Source organism: Heloderma suspectum, chromosome 3 (assembly GCF_057233095.1).
Source record: "Heloderma suspectum isolate Gila_16-S chromosome 3, 16-S_ref, whole genome shotgun sequence".
NCBI lineage: Eukaryota > Metazoa > Chordata > Lepidosauria > Squamata > Helodermatidae > Heloderma > Heloderma suspectum.
The window spans coordinates 286,986,763-287,009,733 of record NC_139460.1 but is presented as its reverse complement, the minus strand read 5'-3'; the positions used below and the strand labels follow the sequence as shown (position 1 = coordinate 287,009,733).

Sequence of the window (22,971 nt, the reverse complement as noted above, 5' to 3'; positions counted from 1 at the left end):
TTCTCGATGGTGGGGGAGGTGATCTGGTCCTCCCCCCGGAATCCTCGACAGCTGGCTGTGCTCCGCAGCGGCTCCACGGAGCAGCCGGCCAGGCCCAGGCCAGTGCCGTCCGCAGCCGTATTTCCGGCCGCGGAGGGCTCTGGGTAAAAAAAAACAAAAAACGCGTACGCAAATGGCGGCGGTTATGGCCACCGCCATTTGCGTTCCTTATTTTTCACCGTCTTAGTCTATGTAAATATTTACGGAGACTAAGATGAAGAAAAGAAATGTGAACGCAAATAGCATACTGGGCGCTATTTGTGTTCCCCTTTCTTGTCTTCGTCTTAATCTACGTAAATATTTACGTAGACTAAGATGGTGAAAAATAAGGAACGCAAATGGCGGTGGCCGTAGCCGCCGCCATTTGCGTACGCATTTTTTTTTTTTTTACCCAGATGTGATAGGCTACATAAGTCTTTACGTAGCCTATCACGTCTATGGGGGGGGAACACAGACCGCAAATGGCGGCGGTGGCAGCCGGTCGGAAGACCAGCCGCCGGCCACCACCGCCAAAGATGCTGCTGGAGCCGCCGCCGCCCAAAACATCTGCCCCAGGTAAGTCTCGTCCTGGGGGGGATCCGCGTGGGGTGGGGGGTGGCAGGCTGTTCCGCGATGGATTTCAGGGGGCAGAATGTACTGGCATTCGGCCTCACCGAGATCCATCGCGGAATTCTCTGACATCCCTACCATTTTGTGTAAAATGGTGTTTTGGCAAGCGACTGGGAGGCTGCACGCCACTCGCCAGGCACCCATGGACTGCCTGGAGGCTCACCATGTATGGCAAGCAGGGTCAGGCAGTTGGCGGGGGTCCAGCGAGCGGTGCATGAGGCAGGCTGGGGTGAGTCCATCCATCCCTAGTATCAGATTGTGACCTTGAGGGGGGGGCTCTATTTGCATGAATATCTGTATTTTCCCAAATAGATGAATTAATTATGTGCATTTTGCAATGTACACATTCTTCTCGTATTGATTAAAACATATTTGTGCACATTTTTCAAAATTAGGCATTTTTGCATGCATATTAGGGATGTACAAAAATCACTTACCTGTTCGTGGATTATGCTGATGGTGGGGGGGGAGGCGCTCCATCCCTCCCCCCCCCCGGAATCCTCCTTGGCCGGCTGTGCTCCGCGGCGGCTCCGCGAAGCAGCTGGCCAGGCCCAGCCAGGCCAGAGCCATCCGCAGCCGGATTTCCAGCTGCGGAGGGCTCTGGGGGGGGGAACGCATATGCAAATGGCAGCGGCTACAGCTGCCGCCATTTAAATTCCTTATTTTCGCCATCTTAGTCTACGTAAATATTTACGTAGACTAAGATGGCGAAAATAAGGGGAACGCAAATAGCGTAGTGGACACTATTTGTGTTCCCCTTATTTTCGCCGTCTTAGTCTACGTAATTATTTACGTAGACTAAGACGGCCCAAAATAAGGAACGCAAATGGCAGCGGCCATAGCTGCCGCCATTTGCGTACGCCTTTTTTTTTACCCAGACATTTTAGACTACGTAAAAACTTACGTAGCCTATCACGTGGGTGTAAAAAAAAAAAAAAACCCCTGCAAATGGCAGCAGCAGCCGGTCGGAAGACCAGCCGCCGCCGCTGCTACAGCTGCCACTGCCCGGAAGATCCATCCCAGGTAAGTCTTATCCCGGGGGGATCCGTGGGGGGGGCAGGGGGGGCAGGCCATTCCGCCACAGATTTCGAGGGGCCAAATGCACTGGCATTCGGCCTCCTCGAGATCCGTGGCGGAATTCTCTGCCATCCCTAATGCATATTTTTCCAATGCATGGCTGCTGTCGAATGCATTTTGTTTTGTTTTTGCCTGCAAATCACATTGCAAGCTCAGAAATGTACTGACTTGAACTTAGGAATGGCAGAGAATTCCGCCACGGATTCCAGTGAGGCCAGATTCTAACGAATCCGCCCCCCCGGAATCCGTGGCAGAACGACCTCCTGCCCCCCCGCCCCCTGCGGAATCACCCAGGATGGAACTTACCTGGGGCGGATGCGGTGGATTCGGCGGCAGCGGCGGTTCCGGCAGCGGCTCCGGCTGCTGGTCTCCTGGCCAGCTGCGGCCAGGCTGCTGCAGCCACCATTGGCATCCTTGCAGCTGTGATAGGCTATGTAAGTATTCACAGCTAACCCCCCCAAAAAACAGCATATGCAAATGGCGGCGGCTATGGCAGCCGCCACTTGCGTTCCCTATTTTTCGCCGTTCTAGACTACATAAATATTTACGTAGGCTATTACGGCGAAAAACAGGGGAACACAAATAGCATAGTGGGCGCTATTTGCTTCCCTTTTTTTCGCCGTTCTAGCCTATGTAAATATTTACGTAGGCTAGAACGGCGGGGGGGGGGAAGGAATGCAAATAGCACCCACTACGCTATTTGCGTTCCCCTGTTTTTCGCCGTAATAGCCTGCATAAATATTTACGTAGGCTAGAACGGCGAAAAATAGGGAACGCAAATGGCGGCCACCATAGGCGCCGCCATTTGCGTACACTGGTTTTTTTTGGGGGGTAGCTGTGATAGGCTACGTAAATACTTATGTAGCCTATCATGGCAGCCTGGGTGGACACAAATGGCAGCCGCTACGGCAGCCACCATTTGCATCCGCAGCAGCCCGTCCGCAGCCAGAAATCCCTGCAGACGGCCCTGGCCGGCTGCTCCGGGGAGCTGCCGTGGAGCAGAGCCGGCCAGGCAGGATTCCGGGGGGGAGGACCAGATCGTCTCCCCCCCGTCGAGGATTCCAGCGGGAGGGATGGAGTGCCTCCCCCCCCCACCGCGAATCTTATCCGTGAACAGGTAAGTGAGTTTCATACATCCCTACTTGGACTACAGATTGCATCTGAGTCCGTGTTCAATCCAGATGGTGCAAACTGGGCAAATCCTGATAAAAAATGAACTGAAACAAATTCCTCCTACATCCCTACCAATAGGTTTGAGTCCCTGAGATATGAATGTGGTACACTATCGGGGTCCACCAGTATGGTGAGAAGCACAGCCCCCTTCATGTGTTAATACACAGGGTTACACATGTAGAAAGGGGCAGTAGGGCACGGCTCTCCCCAGTTTTGCCTCCAGTGTCTACATGTTAGGCATGGAGGATGTCCAGACCTGAGAAGCCTATTTGTGTAGGGATCTACACATGTCAGCTTCACATATGCAGATGGCCACCCCTAATGAAGGGACATCAGGGCATGGACCAGCGGCATGGCCCTGCTGTCCCTTGATGGCATGAAGACTCCTTCACACAAGCAATGTGTGAAGGGTACTCATTTCATCGTGTGAATTAGGAAGCATCTTGTGGAACAGATTATTCAACATGCAGCTGGTGTTAATCCACTGATTCAGTGTTTAATGTCTGATGGGATTCTGACCCCTCTGATTCAGCAAGAATTACCATACACATAGCTTCAAGTGTTGGATACAAGTGTTCTTGTTGTTGTTACCCCTCGCACAACAATCTTTTTGTATGTACAGATAGCATCCAGCTAGGGATGTCCGAGAAATCTGCTGCTGATTCAAGTGAGGCCGGATTCTTTGGAATCCGGCCTCAGGAATCCGCAGCGGATCGGGACCACTTACCTCTGCTCCAAGAGGACTGGAGGTGGAACGGCGCTCGGTTGCTTCTCCCAGCCAGAGCTGTTCGCCTCCTCGCTGTCCCTGCCGATTGCCTTTAAAAAAAGTGTCTTTGGGGAAAAAAATGGCCATCAGGAGGATGTGCCCATAGACTTATACGCAGATAGAGTCATGAATCTTGCATCTAAGTCTATGTGTCCATAGGCTTATACGCAAGATTCACAGCTCTATTTTGCATATAAGTCTATGGGCACACCCTGCTAAATTCCATTTTTTATTTTCAAAGGAGGATTTGGCTGTGTTATAATGTCTGAAGTCATAGAGAGTGGGGACAATGTTTCCTGCCCTCACTCTGACATATTTTGAATAATAACAAAAATGAGAGAAATATTGTCCAACAGAAGGGCCATGTAAAGGGCAGCAAAAAAGATGATCTGTGTGTGTGTGTGTAAGGGGGGGACCTCCTTTCAAAGCTCCTTTTTCAAGCTAACAAAAGTTATCCTATGAACTTTCAATTCAGCCTTCGTTTCTATATTTCTTTTTATCTGAGTTCACAGGATTATTCCTTGGAGAAGAAGTAAAGATAATGGTGTTTATAGTTCACCACCTTATGGGGAGTCATGAACAAAAATCAAGTTTTTCGGCTTTATAGATATCACAGTGTGTGAATCTGAAGCCTGTTAAATTGCCACAATCCTCCTGGAATGACAATAAACCTAATAAACACAATGGAAAAAATATGTGTCTGAGCCTTATTTAGACCAGAGTGCAATCTGTTTGCTGTTCAGATGTCAGGGCAAAGTGTCATGTCCCCAGATGAGTGCCCTAAATGTTTAATTTAGCCAGAGGTTTCTGATGCTTCCTGTAAACCTGACAAAAACTGGGTCTCTTTGATGAAAGTCTGTGACTACTGTCAAGCTTTCCAGTTTGCACTGGTAGAGTGCAATTGACAAAAGCCTCAAAGTGACACTCTGACACTCAGTTGTGTGGGACATTCCAATTAAAATGCGCCTTGGAGATATTGTCACCCTGATTTTGAGTTGACTGCCCAGGAGCACCAATTCAGGTTTATTTCAAAAGTGCTCTTCTTACCCACAAGAAATTCATCTAACATCTGGAGAAAATGTACTTTGTTTTACATAAAGGTATAGCTGTATCAGCCATTTACAACATAGATTACCCATTTACAAAGTTACCTCAATAGTTTTCTTTTTCCTGTTGACTTGCAGAGCTTTTTTTTTTTGCATAGCCAGGAGCAAAATAAGTTGTTGTTGTTCAGTCGTTAAGACATGTCCGACTCTTCGTGACCCCATGGACCATAGCACGCCAGGCCTTCCTGTCCTCCGCTCTCTCCCGGAGTGTGCTCATCCGTTATTCATTGATTGCGGGGTGGGGGGGATGCTTGGCCCCCAAATCCAATGACATTTAGTCCCATGACAAAGTTCCACTGAAGCCAGTGCAACAAGTTAGTGTTATATATTTAGTACATTTATATCCCACTTTTTCCTATTACGTCACTCCCAGGCAGTCTCTCAGCAAGGCACTGTCCAGACTCTAATCTGCTTAGCTTCAGCAGGGTCACTGTATCACGTGCCTCCACAATAATAATAATAATTTAAAAAGTTGTGGATAGTGTAAGTTCCATTATTTGAATGAGTTAATCATGACTAGGTCTAGCTGGATCAGACAAAGCCAACATGACATCAGTCAAACAGGGAAAGTTCTAGCTTTGGGAGATCAAAAGGTGCCAACAACATTTAGCAATTCTAAAGTCTAGTCTCCCTATAATGTAGAACTATTCTGATTGTTAAAATTATCAGGGATAAATTAAACCATTAAGGATATCATCAGTTCCTCCTTCTTGGAGTCAACATCCAAATTCCATAAAATTAATTGTGAGTAAACCCAGTTTAAAGCAGTGGCTTGGATCCTGAGAACCATGGGCAGAAGGAAGCTTTCAGAAATAGACTTTCCCAGCACCTCCACCCCAGTGCCATCACAACCAAAGACTCCATTAAACGTTTCTCCAGAGGCTCAGGAAAGCCCACTGAATAGCATGGAAAGAGTTGTGGGGGGCTGTAGTGGGAAGGGGGAATTGCCCTCAACTAAATGAAGGCACCTTATACAAGCTGAACAAGAGAATTCTAGTGTAGGGTCTTTTTCAAATATGCAGCAGGGAGTTACTATAATTTGGTTCAGTGGCAAGGGGGGGAAAAAACAGCACCCAATTAACTGCAAATATTCATTCTTCCAACAGCTGCAACTGAAAGGGAATGTCTCAAGTTGTAGGAATCAAATTGATATTTCTTTTACATGGAAACTTTCCAAAGTTTCCTTGACAAAGAACATTCAGTTTAGTAAGAACTTGTTCCCAATAAAGGGATTGTTATTTTTAGCTCCAGATGCTAAAGGCTTCACCAATTTTTAATGAGAAGGGAACCACTAAATAATTTTTCTTTGACACATGCCATGTAAGAGATAGCAGTTTGAAATGAGGGCTGAATGATGTCAGAAGAAAATTGAATATTTCCACTAATAAGTGTTCCCATAAAAATAACGCGCAGTGGAGATGTCTCTGTGCTGCTGCCATTTTGTCCTCCAAAGCAAGTTCAAACTCTGCAAAAATTTCAAAGCTTTCCAAATGGAATGAGAGCCAGTGTGGCCCAGCCCAACTTACTTGGAAGATATTTGGACCACACAGAACCATGTCAGTGCTGAATTAGGGTTGCCCCCTCTTTTTGACTGACAGGCTCCTAATCTTTAACAGCTGTATAGCAAGTATATGGTTATCTTACACACACTTACCTGAGAGTAAGCCTTATTGAACTACACTACACCAGCTTGTTATCATGTTACATGTATTTTTGTCTACTTTTTTAATGGGATGATTGTGCAGTAATTTTCAGCTTCAAACAACAAAGCTGTCTGGATATGTACTAAGTAGGTAGAATTCCAGTGAGATGGGCAAGATTCCTGGCCTCCAATTATTTTGATCAAGGCTAAATTCTAGCTTATTTGAAGGATATTATTATAACACGTTCCTGGTGGCTTTTTGAAAGCATTTAGTATAGTTTAATTAGTTTGCAGGCAGACTAATTCCCCCGCCCCCTTGCTTCCCATTCCTTTGAACACACTCTAGGAGAAAACAGAAGCATCTGACAGTGGTCTTTTCATTGTATTTCAGGCATTGTGGCCGTCCTTTTCTGTGGAGTCACACAGGCCCATTATACATACAACAATCTGTCAGCAGACTCCAAAATGAGAACAAAACAGGTAACATACAAAATCTCCCCTCCCCCTCTTCCCAACCCCTTGCTTACTTTGTACCTTCTGCTGGAGTAATGAGCGAATAGCAACACTGACAGGATTGCTGGAAGGGATTTCATTAATGCAAAGGATAACGCTTGCATCTTCATTAAAGGAGAAGAATATTGCTGCTGACTTTGCCAGGAAAACATTTGCAATTCCTCTGCTAAACAAAAAGGTCTGTTTTTCCTTAGAGGCCAGAATCTTCAAGTGTCAATCTAGATGATGAAATATACAGAGCTGGTAATGTTCTGTGGGACTTTGTATTGAGTAAGGCTGGAATCTTATTGTAAGTTTGCTTTGCTTAAGGCCCTATGCATGCCCAATTTAATTTTTGATTTTGTTTTTCTGGGGAAAATCAATATCCCCGCACCCTTGCTCATGTCATATTGCAAGCTGCTTTTGAAACTCCCTCAGTAGGTGCAAGGTCCTGCTTAAAAAATGAACAATACCAAGTCTACAGTCCCTTTAGGTTCATGGGACATACTCCTATAACTCTTTGGATCCTGGTTTGGAAGTTGATCTGCTTTGTTTCCAGGTGACAGTGATGCCATTTTTAAACTGTATTTAATAATCTTGTGGGGGCCTTTATATCAGGGGTGGGCAGAAAGTAGCTCTGCAGATGCTTTGGACTTCAACTACCAGCATTCCTGACCACTGGCCGTGCTGGCAGGAGCTTCTGAGAGTCCCAACCAACTGGAGATCTGTCTTCTGACTAACCCTGCCTACCCCTTCTGAGGGTCAAGTGACCCTTTATATGGTAATGTGCATTACTTCAAAATGTGCCAAGCAAGCTGTACAGCATGTGGGCACTCTCTGGCTCATTCTGTTGAATGGGGCCTACTGCCCCAGAGTCCTGTCCTAATGGAACCATTGACAGGTGAGTATTTCTGAAGCCACTCAGATGCCATTGTGGTTACAATCGAGCTCTCTTGTCTCATGACAGCTTCAGAAAGGGTCAATTTGACCTGTGTTGCCATCTGGGTCTAATGCAAGTGAGAGAACACAGATGGAGCAACACATATATTTAAGTAAACGTTCTCAGCTTTATCGGTGTCTGACTCAGCTCTTGTGCAGTTGAGGGTGGGGTGAATGAAAGGCAGGGGAGGAACAAGGCAAAGGCAGTTTGTCTACAACACAGGTGAGTAGCCCATGGACTACATGCAGGCCTCATCTGCTCTCTGTGCCAGGGATCCTTGCCCACTTTTCCGCACTGCCCAGCTAATCAGCAATCAGCTAGACTGTGGGGATCCAGAGGTCCCAATGCAGGCAGGATCACTATTTTCCTGCTACTGTTAACAGTGGGGAAATCATGATCTGGGTCAGCATCAGGGGACTGGGGAAGGTTAAACTGTATCCCCTGCTCCAAGCAATCCTGAGCAAGATAGTTCTGTTCCCACTGCTAAGAGCCAAAACAGACATTACTTTAAATGTGTGTCTACCTACTACAGCTCATTTTCATTTTTATTCTGTAGTAGGCACAGGGGCCCAATCTGGACAGTACCCTAGCAAAGCTTTTAAGAACCAGATCAGGGGCCCTGCACCTACTCTAGAGTAAAAATAAGGAACGGGCAAAACTGCTAGGTACACGTTTAAAGTAATGCCTGTTTTGACCCTTAGGTCTCCCCATCCATCCCCAATCCTGAGCAAGATTGTTGTTTCTCTCTTGTTAATAGCTGTGGGAAAACAGTGAACTTTCCTCCATCAGGATCACTGGGGTCACAGTTAAAGTCTCTCCCCAGCCCCAGCAATCTAGAGTAATATCACTGTTTCTTCACTGCTGTTAGCAGTGGGGAAAACAGCAAACTGGTCTACAAAGATCTCTGGGGAGTGTGGAGAGGCCTTAACCTTGCTCTCCCGCCGCCCCCGTGATGCCTGTAGACAAGGGTGTAGTTGTGTCTGTGTGTATGGGTGTGTGAATACGTGTTCCTGTGTCCTCGCCCCACATACAATCAACCTGCCCACTGCTAGCCCCACTCATTTATGCATACCCCTGTCCTGGCCCAACAATTGAAGACACTTTCAGGTACAACACATCTTTATTGACACAGAGAGAGAGAGAGAGAGAACACACTGCAATCGAAGGAGTTCACTCTCTGCAAAGTGGAATAAACTCAGAGCATGCTAGACACAGCTAGCTTTTTATTAGGAAATTGGTTACAGCAACTTGATCATGCGCAGAATGCTTGTTTACTAAAAAGGAAGTCTAGTTTAACCACAAGTTCTTAAACTGTTGGCTGGCCTGTCTGGGAGGGTGGCAACATATAGGCAACTCTGTCTGCATTGCTCATTTAGAAATTCTTGCTGATTAGGCAAACTGCTTCTCTCCTTGCAAACTTTGCGTTTTTCAGAAGAAAGGGTCGGGGTAGTCATGTACACATTCGAAAATTCCACAGTGGAGATACCCAGGCCTAACCTTCACTCAACCTCAATATGGCTTCACTCTGGTCTGTTACAGTTGGCCATAACACACACACACACACACACACACACTGCCCACCCAAAGGTTTCCACAGATGCCAGTGCAGCCTTTCACCTCAAAAAAAGTTGCCTGGCCCTGGTGTACAACAAGGGTCAGTATCCAGGTTGTTCAGATCAGTGAGCAAGCCTGAATTGGAAAACAATACACAGGAAAGAGCTGATCACCTGGCCCACTCCAGCCTAGGGATGGTGGAGAATTCCACCACGGATCCCAATGACCCCAGTGACTTTAGGATTCTAAAGAATCCCCCCCCCCCAGAGTCCATGGCGGAATGGAGCACTTACCTCTGCCTCCCTCCGGAATCCTCTTCGGCCAGATCCTCCTTGCGGCGATCCTGCGGAGCCGCCAGCCAGCTCGGAGCACCAGCAATACAGCCGCCATTGCTGTATCGCTGGCTGAGGGGGACTGTCTCCGGATGCAAATGGCGTCCAGTATGCCATTTGCAGCTGTAAAGGTCTTAGATTAAGGTAAATGCAGCTGTAAAGGGCTGCATTTAGCTTAAACGTAGACCTTCATGGCCGCAAATGGCATACTGAACGCTATTTATGTCTGCAGTCAATCCCCCTCAGCCAGCGATATAGCAATGGTGGCCATATTGCTGGTGCTAATCGGAGCTGGCTGGCAGCTCTGTGAAATCGCTGTGGAGCCAGCTGGCCAGGATTCCAGGGGGAGGAATGGATCGCCTCCCCCACCACAGGTGGATTCCCCCCAGAGCAGCAAGTAGGGAATCCACCCATCCCTACTCCCCTGGGGGGGGAGGCGATCCGGCCCTCTGGTGAAAGGACATTTCCTTGGCAGGTGTGGTTGGAGGGCATTACCTCCTTTGGCCATAATTTTTGACCGTTGCATTTAATACAGACATGGGGCACAGCAAACCTATAGAAAAGGAACAGAATGGAATGTGGGGGGGGGATTTGCTCATCCTTCATTAACTGTACCTTGGCACTGGTGCAACAGCAAACACAGTTGGGAATTCTTCCAACTACTTCGATAAAATTTCTATTGTGACTGTTAAATTTAGTGTACATGCGCACTAAATTGACAATGTCACATAAACACTGGAATGCCTTCAAGCTACATGTGTTAAAAGACTGCACAGAGAAATTTAAATCCATTAGTGCATTCGGGGGAGAAAGTTATGTTACATAAGAGAGTAAAAGCGATGCACGATCAGTGACAATATCATCTTTTAAACATTTTTATTGCTGGGCAAAATGGTAGCATGAACCGAGTGTGGGATCACCACGCATTTGTAGTTTCTGGCCCCCTTTGCCCTGACAAATAGTACAGTTGCCAAACTGTTGCGTCCATCTTCCAGCTGATGTTCAGTGGGAGCATCATGGGCTGGAAGCAGACATTCTAGAACACGGAAGCTTGCATAGCCTAGATGGAGCATTGTCATCTCATCCTCTTACCTTCCAGTGGGTCTACAAGAGGGGAGAATGGTCATCAGAAGCCCCAGGCTGTCCTCTTGCACCTGCAGTTCCATATAAGGCCCCCAACACTCCAGTAGCTAAGTTTCCAAGAGACATGGAAGCATTTGAGCATAAAACACACTCCAGTACATAGCACTAGGGATGTATGAATTTTGTAAAGTGTGTTCTGTCTGCGTTTCATGGATTGTCAGATGCCTTTCATTCCATCATCCGCTCATTGGCAGAATCAGATTTTCTCCAATTTCCCCAATTTGAGCAAATTCACACTTGCACAAATTTGCACCTGTGAAAATGCACAAATTCTCCCCAAAATACACTTGTTCATGCTTTAGCTTATGGGGGAAATGTGCATTTTCAGCCAGTGTTTTTTTTTTAATTTATGTATTTTTCTACAACTAAATTTGTATACCATTCCGGTAAGTTTTAAAAAAAAATGGTCTGCAAGTCTATGGAATCTGTGTAACTCAGGAAAAGCTGGTGTGCTGCTGAATCCATGGGTCAGATTCACAGAAATCCAAACTCATTTGATTCTATTGCGGATTTGTCCAACATCCCTACATAGCACAACATGTCCATCAGATGTAATGTACATTTGGCAAAGTCTTCATTTTGTCATCTTACTTAAGGTAAGTTGGAGTCACATTCAGAAATTCACATCTGCACTTAAAGGCGGGGGTGGGGAGGGAGTAGGGGCAGGTGACCATGAAGATGCACCAAGACCAGCACATAGGTTGATTGATAGTGGAATTACCAATTGTTTGTCTAATTAGTCAAGACCAGATGAGAATATTACCATGAATATATCCTTACCTAGCCCACAACTGGTTCCAATTTGATTGTTTGTTTTACAGTGTTTGTGTACACTGCTTTTCAATCATAATGGTTTCATTATTGGGGTTTGCGTGCTCTTTGATGTTGTTATTTTTGTGGTAAAATAACATGGATCAGGAAGTTTATAATCACGTTTTTCATTTTAATTTTTAAAATGTAATTGAAATAGTACAAAGTATGCCATGGAGACGTTTTTAATGTTTCTGTCTGCAAAGAATATTAGGACTTATCTGTGGTTATCTCTTTGGGGACTTTGAAATATGCATCAAAATAACACTAATATAGTCTTTTGAAAATCACAGCTTTGCTTTAGGAAGGACAGTCCCAAGAACAATGGCATCTTATCTCAGGGAGTAGACAATAGAAACCATCCTTCTGAGAGACCTTTGGCAAATGGAAATAAATTATGATACATTTTTGCCTGCTTTTAAGATCTCTGAGGCTACAATAGTATACCTGGGAGTAAGCCCCATTGAAATGAATGGCACTTACTTCTGAGTAGATATGTGTATGATTGCACTGTTATACTTCCATGCACATCATCACCATAGCACTGAGTCAAGCTGCCCTTTATTTCAGCCTGCCACTGAAAACACCAGGAAGATAATTATATAAACTGCTTAGAACCTGTTGCTGCAATTTCAGTTAGAGTTCTGACCTGGGTCCTGTCTTTGCCAGGCAGAGTGCAAAAGAGCAATAATAGAGTGGTCTTCTGGACAACACAAAGCCAGCTGACCTGAGACAGCCATTCTTGTTGATCTGAATGCAGCAATGTGCTCTGGGATCTATATGTGAAGACGGACAGTCTCCCCTTCACTGCTGATAGTGGAGAGATTCAAAACAGGTCAATTTGACCTGTGTTGCCATCTGGGATGCAAGAAAGTGAGAGAACAGTGTAGGAAGCAATATGTACATTCAGATCACGGCTGACGAAAGAATCCGGCTGGGTGGGGGGGTAGAACTCAACGAGCTTTTGTCAGCTCAGCCCCTGGACTCCATTCCAACTTCTGCCAACTAGCCCAGTTCATTCCGCAGTGAGTCGAGCCAGCTGGCAGATTTTCCATCTCTTTTGTGTGTCATTAGCCATTTGCACAAATTGCAGCTGCAATTTGTGCAAATGTCTATTTACACAATTAAAAAAACCTGGAAAAGTTCCCAGATTTCTGGGAAAACCCGTGGCCCAGCTCGCAAACGCAGCGAACCCAAAAAGGGCCAGATTTCCCAGCAACAGACATCCCTAATAAGTGGCCTCATAAAGATATTATCCATGTCTGGCTCAGCTGCTGTACAGTTGAGGTCAGGGTAAATACAAAGGCAAAGGGAGTCTGCATACAACAAGGGTAGGCAATCTGTAGCCATTGGACCACATGCGGCCCTTGGTATAATTTGAAAAGCCCTGTGCATGTGATCTATTCAGACCTCTGGAGAGAGTGATTTGTCCCTTCCCTGGCAGCCCCCTGGGTGGGAAAGAAGAGAGAAAGAGAGAAAATGGGTAGTAGAAAGAGAAAAGGGGTGACCCCCCCACTTTTGGCTCTACCCCTCTCCACTGCCGGCTTCAGCTCCTCCTATCACGGACATGCGGCCCTCAACAGAAAAAGGGTTGGCCATCCCTGGAATGCAACAGGGGTAGGTATTCCTGATGCTCAGACCAGTGAGCAAGTCTGAGCTGGAAGGCGTTATAAAGACAGAGATGATCATATGACCCACTGGGGCCAACTGGTGTAAGGAAGCTTCTTTGGCTGGACTCTTGTTGAGGGAATTGTGGGATGGCTCACATGATGAGTCCCTACCTGGCATCCATCCAGTCAGCAGTTCAAGGCCTGCTGTGGGCTTGAATCCTGATAACTAGTGCTAGTGGCATGCTACAAATGCCACACTAGTGGCATTTGTAAGCCCATCAGAACAACCATCCTTTTAAAGCTGGTATTCTGTAGAGCTGTGTGACATTTAGCTGGGCAGCCAAGTGGTTGTGTTTCAGTGTGACAAAAGACCTCATCCTTTTTAATAATACCTTTCTGGACATGGTCCGCTACCCTCTGCTGCAGTGGTAGATACGGTAAGCCCTTTATAGATTATTAATCCTCACTTCCCAAATGGAAAGATCACCTAGACGTCAGGATTTATTGGTACTTGCAGTCCTACTGCCTCTTGACTTTCAACAAAGTGGAAAACATTTTCAGTCTAGAGAAAAGTAGGGGAAGAGGCTGATGATTACCAAGACTGCTTCCACCTTCAACCAAAACCTCTGGGCCATTTTTTTGTGAACTGCCCAGAGAGCTTTGGCTATTGGGCAGTACTGAAATGAAAATAAATAAATAAAATAAAATAAAATAAATGTATGCATGCTATCCCCAGGAATGAGCTGTTCTTGTTGGTATCTTAGGTATTAAAAACATCCTGAGACAGCGAGGCTGGATTTGATATATGAATCAGTAACAGAACTATAGCCCTGTGCAGGAGTTTGCCTGCTGTCGTGTAGGGCAAAAGTGGGGAGAGGGGTTGGGCTGTGCCCCCAACATCCTCACATGCCCAACTGCTGAGCAGACTTTCACACACACTGAGCACAAAGGTTTGGAAAAGGTGTAATAGTGTTCAGCTGAATTCTCTTACAAACGTCTGCATAGGTCTAACGTTATAAACAAATCCACACTACAGTTCTACAGGAAGTAAAGTTGAAGTAATAGGATGGCAAATACCAACAACCTTTAAAAAAGTCAAATGGACAGGAATTATTCATAGTTGGAGACTCCTGCTACGGCAGAAGCGTGCAACCTGCAGCCCTTAGCCTAATTCCAAAAGCCCTCTCCAAGCAATCAGTTCAGACCTCTCAGAAGAGCCATCTGTTCCTTCCCCAGGGTGGTAGAGGAAGTGAGAGAGAAAAGCAGTAGTTCCACCCCCTTTGGGCTTTGGCCACACTCACCATTGGCATGCTGCCCCAACAGATTACCACCAAGGGAATTCAGCCTTCGACAGAAGAAAGGTTGTCCATCCCTGCCATAAAGAATGGCCACAACATCATGTATTTGTTGTTGTTCAGTTGTTAAGTCGTGTCTGACTCTTTGAGACCCCATGGACCATAGCACGCCAGGACTTCCTGTCCTCTGCTCTCTCCCGGAGCGTGCTCAAGTCCATATTCATTGCATCGGTGATGCTATCTAGCCATCTCATCCTCTGCCGTCCCCCTCTCCTTTTGCCTTCAATCCTTCCCAGCATCAGGGTATTTTCCAGTGACTTTTCTCTTCGCATTAGGTGGCCAAAATATTTGAGCTTCAGCTTCAGTATCTGTCCTTCCAATGAGCACTCAGGGTTGATTTCCTTTAGGACTGACTGATTTGGCCTCCTTGCAGTCCAGGGGACTCGTAAGAGTCTTCTCCAGCACCACAGTTCAAAAGCATCAATTCTTCGACACTCAGCCTTCCTTATAGTCCAGCTCTCAAACAGCTATACATTACTACTGGGAAAACTATTGCTTTGATTATACGGACCTTTGTCAGCAAAGTGATGGCTCTGCTTCTTACTATGTATCTAGATTATCTAGACCCACTTCAGTCGGGCTTCAGGCTTGGGCATGGGACAGAAACAGCCTTGGTCGCCTTGGTGGATGATATGAGGAGGGCTCTGGATAGGGGTGAATGCTCCTTCCTTGCTCTCCTCGACCTCTCAGCGGCTTTTGATACCATTGACCACGGTATCCTCCTGGACTGCCTGGAGGGGTTGGGCATTGGAGACACCATACTGCAGTGGTTCCGGTCCTTCCTCTCCGGCAGGTACCAGAGGGTAGCACTGGGACAGGAGGTTTCAGACCCGTGGTCACTTACTTGTGGGGTGCCACAAGGTTCCATCCTCTCCCCGATGCTATTTAACATCTATGTGAAGCCGCTGGGAGCGATCATCAGGAGGTTTGGGGTGCGGTGTCATCAATATGCAGATGACACACAGCTTTACCACTCGTTCAAATCTTCACCAAGGTTGGCCGTAGAATCCCTGTCCAAATGTCTGGAGATGGTGAGTGGCTGGATGGGGAGGAATAAGCTGAAGCTGAACCCTGACAAGACCGAGGTACTTTTGGTGGGAGACAAGAGGAGGCTAGGGGATGTTGACCTGGTGTTGAATGGGATACGGCTACCCTTGAAAGACCAGGTCCACAGCCTGGGGGTCATTTTGGACTCCCAGCTGTCCATGGAGGCTCAGGTGTCAAGTGTGAGCCGGACAGCGCTGTATCAACTCCATCTGATATGGTGGCTGTGCCCCTTCCTTCCCGACCATCTGCTCCCATCGGTAGTACATGCCCTGGTCTCCTCTCGTTTAGACTACTGTAATGCGTTCTACGTGGGGTTACCCTTGAAGATGGTTTGGAAGCTGCAGCTGGTACAGAACGCAGCGGGTCGCCTGATTAAAGGCAGCCGCCAGCGAGATATCACTCCAGTGCTGAAGGAGCTGCACTGGTTACCAGTTGTTTTCCGGGCCAAATTCAAGGTGTTGGATTTGACCTTTATGGTTCCGGCCCAGACTATCTTAAGGAGCGCCCACAGCAACACCAGACAGGCCGCTTAACAAGATCAGCCTCGGATGGCCTTCTCTCTGTCCCATCAGCCAGGATAGCTAGACTGGTGGGGACGAGGGAGAGGGCCTTTTCTGTGGTGGCCCCCACTCTGTGGAACTCTCTCCCTAGGGAACTCCGCCATGCCCCCTCTTTAATGAGCTTCCATCGTGCATTAAAAACGTGGTTGTTCAGGCAGGCATTTGGGGTGGGTTAGGGTATTTTAGAAAACATTTTTATTGTAGAATTTTATTGTTTTAAACTGTTTTATTATATGCTGTACATCGCCCAGAGTGGCTGGGTGACCAGCCAGATGGGCGATTAATAAATTTAATAATAAATAAATAAATAAATAAATAATATGTAGGGATGGCAGAGAATTCTGCCACAAATTTTGGTGAGGCTGAATGCACTGGCATTCGGCCCCCCGAAATCCGTGGCGGAACGGCCTGCCCCCCCCGCAGATTCCCCCCAGGACGAGGCTTACCTGGGGCGGATGTTCCAGACGGTGGCGGCTCCGATGGCGGCAGCGGCTGGTCTTTCGACCGGCTGCCACAGCTGCCATATCCATCCTGGTCTTTGCCATGATAGGCTATGTAAGTATTTACGTAGCCTATCACGGCAAGCCAAGCAAAAAAAAAACGGCGTACGCAAATGGCAGCGGCTAAGGTGGCCGCCATTTGCGTTCCCTGTTTTTTGCCATTTTAGTCTGCGTAAATATTTACGTAGGCTATTACGGCAAAAAAAAGGGGAACGCAAATAGCGTAGTGGGCGCTATTTGCGTTCCTTTTTTTTTTTTTTGCTGTTTTAGCCTACATAAATATTTAAGTAACTATTACGGCAAAAAAAAAAAAAAGGAAAGCAAATAGCGCCCACTACGCTATTTCTGTTCCCCTTTTTTTGCCATTTCCGCCGCCATTTGCATACACTGTTTTTGTGTGTGTCTTTTTTTGCCAGTCGTGATAGGCTACGTAAATACTTATGTAGCCTATCACAGCAGCCTGGCTGGATGCAAATGGCGGCTGCTAAGGCGGCCGCCATTTGCGTCCGCAGCAGCCCGTCCACGGCCAGAACTCCGGCTGCGGACAGGCCTGGCCGGCTGCTCCACAGAGGTGCCATGGAGCACAGCCGGCCGGGCAGGATTCCGGGGGGGGAGGACCGGATCCCCTCCCCCCCTGTTGAGGATTCCGGGGGGAGGGACGGAACGCCTCCCCCGCCACGAATCAATTCCGCAAACAGGTAAGTGACTTTCGTACTTCCCTATTACTATGCTGTCCAGGTTTGCCATAGCTTTCCTGCCAAGGAGCAAGCGTCTTTTAATTTCATGGCTACAGTCACCGTCTGCGGTGATCTTGGAGCCCAAGAAAATAAAATCTGTCACTGCTTCCATTTCTTCCCCTTCTATATGCCAGGAAGTGATGGGGCCAGATGCCATGATCTTAGTTTTTTTAATGTTGAGTTTCAAACCATCACAGTTAAAGAAGATAAAGGACAGTGATCTTTGAATGATAGAAATGCATTTCACAGTAATTTCCTCAAGCTAGTGCCCTTCAGGAGTGTTGGACTGCAACTCCCACAATCCACGGTCAGCATAACCAATGGCTGACTGAGGATTGTGGGAGTTGTAGTCAAAAATATCTGGAGGATACCAGTTTGGGGAAGGTTGCTCTAGGAACTTGGTAAAATGCCCAGGTGTTACTATATTGACAAACCTTTGGTTTATTTACTGAAAATCAATAATCTTTTGGCTGAATCCCACACCTTGGTTAAAACATTATCCCTACCATGCCATGTACTGTAGATCAGTGAAGTCAGACACTGTGCAATAAGGTTCCATAGGTACTTTGCATTCATTGAAATACAAGTTGTCCGTCAAAGGATGACACTGAGGATTCTTCTATGAGTGATCACCCGGGTTTTCAGTTTAGATCCTGTGTCCCACTTGCCCATGGGCACTAGGCTGATGCACATGCATGTTTGCACGCACCTGCTGCTGAATGATGAAGAGTCGAAAGTGACTTGTAACTTGTGCATCACCATGCAGCTAATCCAAAACCAATCTGCACCCTAAGAGTCAAATGCACAGCCCAGTTACATCAAATTACTTTGATATTTGCTGGTTCCTTGACTCTAGGTTGGTTCAGACCCATTTGTGTAGTAACATAAATGCCTAGGCTAAATTTTTATCTCTTGCTAATCCGCAGATTCCAGGTAGTAGCCTACGTTACATTGAAAGCCAGCATATAATACATTACAATTCTAACAAGATTAAATATTTCAACTTGCATATATAGACATGCAAATCATTCCCTCGCCACTCGTCTTAACCACAGCCATTCAAGCTCACATAGAATAGTTTGAAATACTTTCATGGGTAAAAATTGAAACTGCCTTTTAGCTTTTCTGGGTCCATTTATGTAAACTTTTTGTCATTGTCCATATCATGGAAAAGAAAGTGAAGGGGAAGCATTAGTAATGGAAATTAGTGTTCCTTGGTAGTGTAGTGGGTTTTTTATATTCTTATTACAAACCATTTAAACAAGACTATAATTTAAGCCTAACATGTGAGAATAATACTCATAGTGTGTGAGGGGAGATTAATGGAAGTTTAATGTGTGGAGCATTGGCTGCCATGGAGAAAGCATTCATCTCCAGTTAAAAAATGTCGATCTCCATTTAAAAGAGTCACGTAGTGGGTGATGAAGTAGCAAGAGCTCTCTGCCTGAGATAGCGATGGCGCGGGGGCCCAGCTTAGTCCAAGAGACCAATGGACTCCCTCCCACTCGCGCCTCGGGGCCGCGCCTGCTGAGCCGCTGCCCCTGCCGCTTGCACCCCCATGCTCGCTGAGCCACCCTCACCTACTCTGAGCTGTCTGCAAGTGCCTGTCTTTCCCGCAGTCGCCATTTTGCAAAAACGAGATGACTACTCGGGAACTTCCGTAAATTTAATATTGCACACATAGTGGTAGTAAAGACCACATCTATCAATATTACAGCCATAAATGGTCCTTTTACGGCTGCTATGTGCGCAATATTAAATTTACAGAAGTTCCCGAGTCGCCATCTTTTTCCCAAAATGATGACCGTGGGAATGACAGGTGCTTGCAGATGGCTCAGGGGAGGTGCAGACAGCTTGGCAAGTGGGGGGGGCAACTGCTGGCAACATCTGCTCCCATTTGGCTCCCCTGTTGTCATTCCTTTGTAGTCTGACAGTCTTCAGGGATTTGCATCTGTAATGAACCTGTTGATAGTGAATTAAAGGTGTGAGACTGAAGCCTCTCTTCTTGTGTGTGTGCATGAGGAAGGTGGGGGCCAAAGGACCATGACACTGACCTGGTAGAATGCAACTTCCTATGTTACCCACGTTCGAATGTCACACTTTACTGGGAAAGAGAAAATGTCCCAAATAATAACTTTAATATACTCTCTTTTTAAATGTCTGAGCATTCTGAGCCACTACGTTTGTCCTAAGGAATTCTAAAATAGACCTGGACTGGAGAAAGAAAATTAACTAGACCCCTGTTCAGGCATTCAAGAGAATGTGTGAGGGCTCAAAGTGGGTACTGGGAAGCCATGTATACTGGCCCTTCTCCCTACATCTACAGGTACACTGACCCACCCCCAATTCAGACTTCATCCTGTTGAACTGGCAAGGTCTGGACAGGAGTTCTACTTATGTTCACTTAAATGTGAATAGAACTCTCCATTTGATCATGGACCCGGGTTCTTAGGCAGCCATTCTGAATGGTGGTAGCCATTTTGAAATTCCCAAAATTCAAAAAGCACATCAGAACAGGGCTTTCTGAAGAAAACAAAATGGCAGCTGCTCTGATTTCCTTCCCTCCCATCAAAAATTCACCTCATCCCCAAAGTATAGCTAAAACAAAATAGCTGATTTCAAGTCCAAGGTGGGTGAAATGGCAGAGAAATGGTCTGTCAATTTGATGCAGCCCTGTTCCACAGGATACAGCATTATATTTGTTCAGTCTAGGGCTAGATCTACACTTCTGCTTTATAGCAGTATTGAAGTGCACTTATAACTGTTGGGGAACATTACACATTCGATATACTGCTTTTGTAGTGTTATTTCCTGCTTTTTATTCCACGTTATCCAATATACAGGAACAAATATCATTGTGTGTCATACGAGGTATAAACACGCAAGATCTCTTGCGATGGGATCGTAATGCTATGACACAAGGTGTAGATCTAGCCTAGAATTGTGGTACAAATTCTTCTACTACTATGCCTCTAATAAAACCAACTTCTTGGTCTGGCTCAGATCAGAATAAGCAGCCCACCAAATAGCTTCAAAAGCATCAAGCACCTCAGTTGATGTTGTGGTTAACAGAAAGCAGAGACAATCTTCTCAGCTGGAGCTGCTGATAGCCCTTTAGTGCTAGCCTGCATTTTTTTACTTTTTATTTTTTTGCAGAGGCCTCTGGCCTGATTTATGGGAAACCTAAGTGCTGCAGATGGCTGTAGCCTTGTTAGCCCTTACTTTCCAGCACAAAGAAAAAAAAACCTGACCAGGAGCCAGGTGATTTTTAAACCAAGTCTCTCTCTCTCTCTCTCTCTCTCTTTGCAAACTACAAAGAACCCTGCTGGTAATCTACACAGACACAGAAACTGGATTTAAATGATCCACATATCTTCATTATAAATAGTGTTTGAAATAATCATAAACTTTGTAAATGAGCTGCATTTGCAAGATTTGCACTCATATAACCTTGTCTGCTAAAAAATAATTTTGTACATTTGATTAGAAGGAGCAGAAGTTTCAGAGTGTGCCAGATTTATTGTCTGAACAAGGTGCCAAAAGGTCTTAAGAAAACTCTATGCATTAGCAGAATGCTGTACAAAAGGTATGGAAGATATGCCTCCATTTTGTTTAAAAAAGAAGTATTTAACAAAAAAGGACTCCTTGATTTGCCACTAGATGAACATCAGTTTTTCATCATGTATTGAATTCTCCAATAGATCTGTCATTCATTCCAGTGTAGAGCCCCCACATGTACAAAGATACATACACTGTTGTGCGTATGGGCTGCCCCATTCATTTCAATGGAGGCAGCAAATCTCCACATGTGAAGGAATGCACTCGCTGCTTCCATTGAAATGACTAATGCAACTTTTTGACTAGGTGAGCTCTAGTACAACTCAGAATATGTGCATCTAAAATAAATCATTTAGTATAGATGGTTATCAGGTTAATCTTTCCCAAGGTCTCCATGCTGTTGAAAAAGTGAATCAGTAAACTGAAAACAAGAAAAGAAAAAAAGAATTATTGCTGATGCCCTGGAAGTGATGGGTCCTGATTTAGGTTCAGTAGCAAACATGGCAAAATACGTATATTAGAAGAAAAGCGTACTTGTGGTTGTAGGATGCAAACTCTTTCATCACTGTTTACAGATGACAGCTTTGCTGGGAGGCAATATTATACGGCTGTGATTGTCCATGGTGTACACATTCAAGTTCAGTGTCCTGTCCATGGTCTTTTGAGATCATTTAGTGGGAATCTATACATTGCTCCACGAACTTGAGCACGCTCCGGGAGAGAGCGGAGGACAGGAAGGCCTGGCGTGCTATGGTCCATGGGGTCACAAAGAGTCGGACACGACTGAACGACTGAACAACATACATTGCTCCAGACAGAATACTTCCCCATCAGGCATGTCTCCTGCCACAAGACACATTTTTCAGGATTGATCTCCATCCATGTCTGTCTCTTAAAAAAAATAAGAAGAACCATAATACTGTTCTACACCTATAAGAGTTAGGCCTTGATTTTCATTTAAAAGAAAAATTACTCAGCACGGGAATCAGAGAAACTGATGCGTTTCGGGTATTATCTATGAACTCTGCTCAGAAATAGTTTTCTTTGCACATTGGTATTATTTGCACTTGCTTCATCTGCATTAGCTTTTCTTGCTGAAAAGAAACATTGTTTTGGATGCTAGCGGTCTGCAGAAAGATAATGTCAGTTGCAAACCCCTTTCCAAACAGCCTCATAGAAGATTTGACAGTCTGTTTAAACATTCAAAAATGCTTTTAAATATTAATAGCATTCTTCAGATTGCTAAAGTGACAGTTCACACTCTACGGCAGGGTGGCAGATGCTGCTTCTGACTGAGATCAGCTAAATGGGCGTTTAAAAGTATGAGCCAAAATGCCTGTTTTATCACATGGAAATAACCTGCTAGACTTCTCCATTTGGATAGATGTACTATTTGCTTCAGTGTCTGATAGGGTGGCCATGTGTCCTATTTGCAGAGGACAGTCCTCTATTTGAAGGGCTGCAAGAGGGCCATCCTCTATTTGGAGGTGTCATCTATTTCAGGGGTGCCAAAAGGGTGACCCATGGGCCGCATGCAGCCTGCCAAGCCATTTGCAATTGCAGTGCTGCTGGCACTACCAAGAGACTCCCTTCCCTTATCTCTGATGAGAGATTGGGGATAAGCAATGATTGTGTCAAGGGCACTGGGGCAGGGAGGACCACGAAGGACTACCCATTGACCACGAAGCAGCCCAGATTAGGCTCTGTGTGTGTGTGTCTCCCCATCCACACCCCAGTAGGTGTGAGAGAATGTATTTGGAGGGCTTTCCTTGTCAGGGATTTTAAACTCTACTGCTGAGTAGTGAGGCAAGTGAGATTCGCTGTGCAATCTACAAACTCTTTCATTCCGTTAATAGCACTTCTTCACACTTGTATCATCTTCAAAGGCTGGGAGATGTCTTCTGGGCTTAATTAGCTAAAT

General features: G+C 45.8%; 1 protein-coding gene across 1 annotated transcript in view; it reads left to right on the top strand.

Annotated features, from left to right (window-relative positions):
* SLC9A9 (solute carrier family 9 member A9) overlaps positions 1–22,971 on the top strand; it is a 458,836-nt gene that overhangs the window by 211,962 nt on the left and 223,903 nt on the right. The window contains exon 9 of the mRNA XM_084847219.1: positions 6,804–6,892. Within this exon, the coding sequence (XP_084703345.1) occupies positions 6,804–6,892 (89 nt within the window). The remainder of the gene's footprint in view (positions 1–6,803; positions 6,893–22,971) is intronic.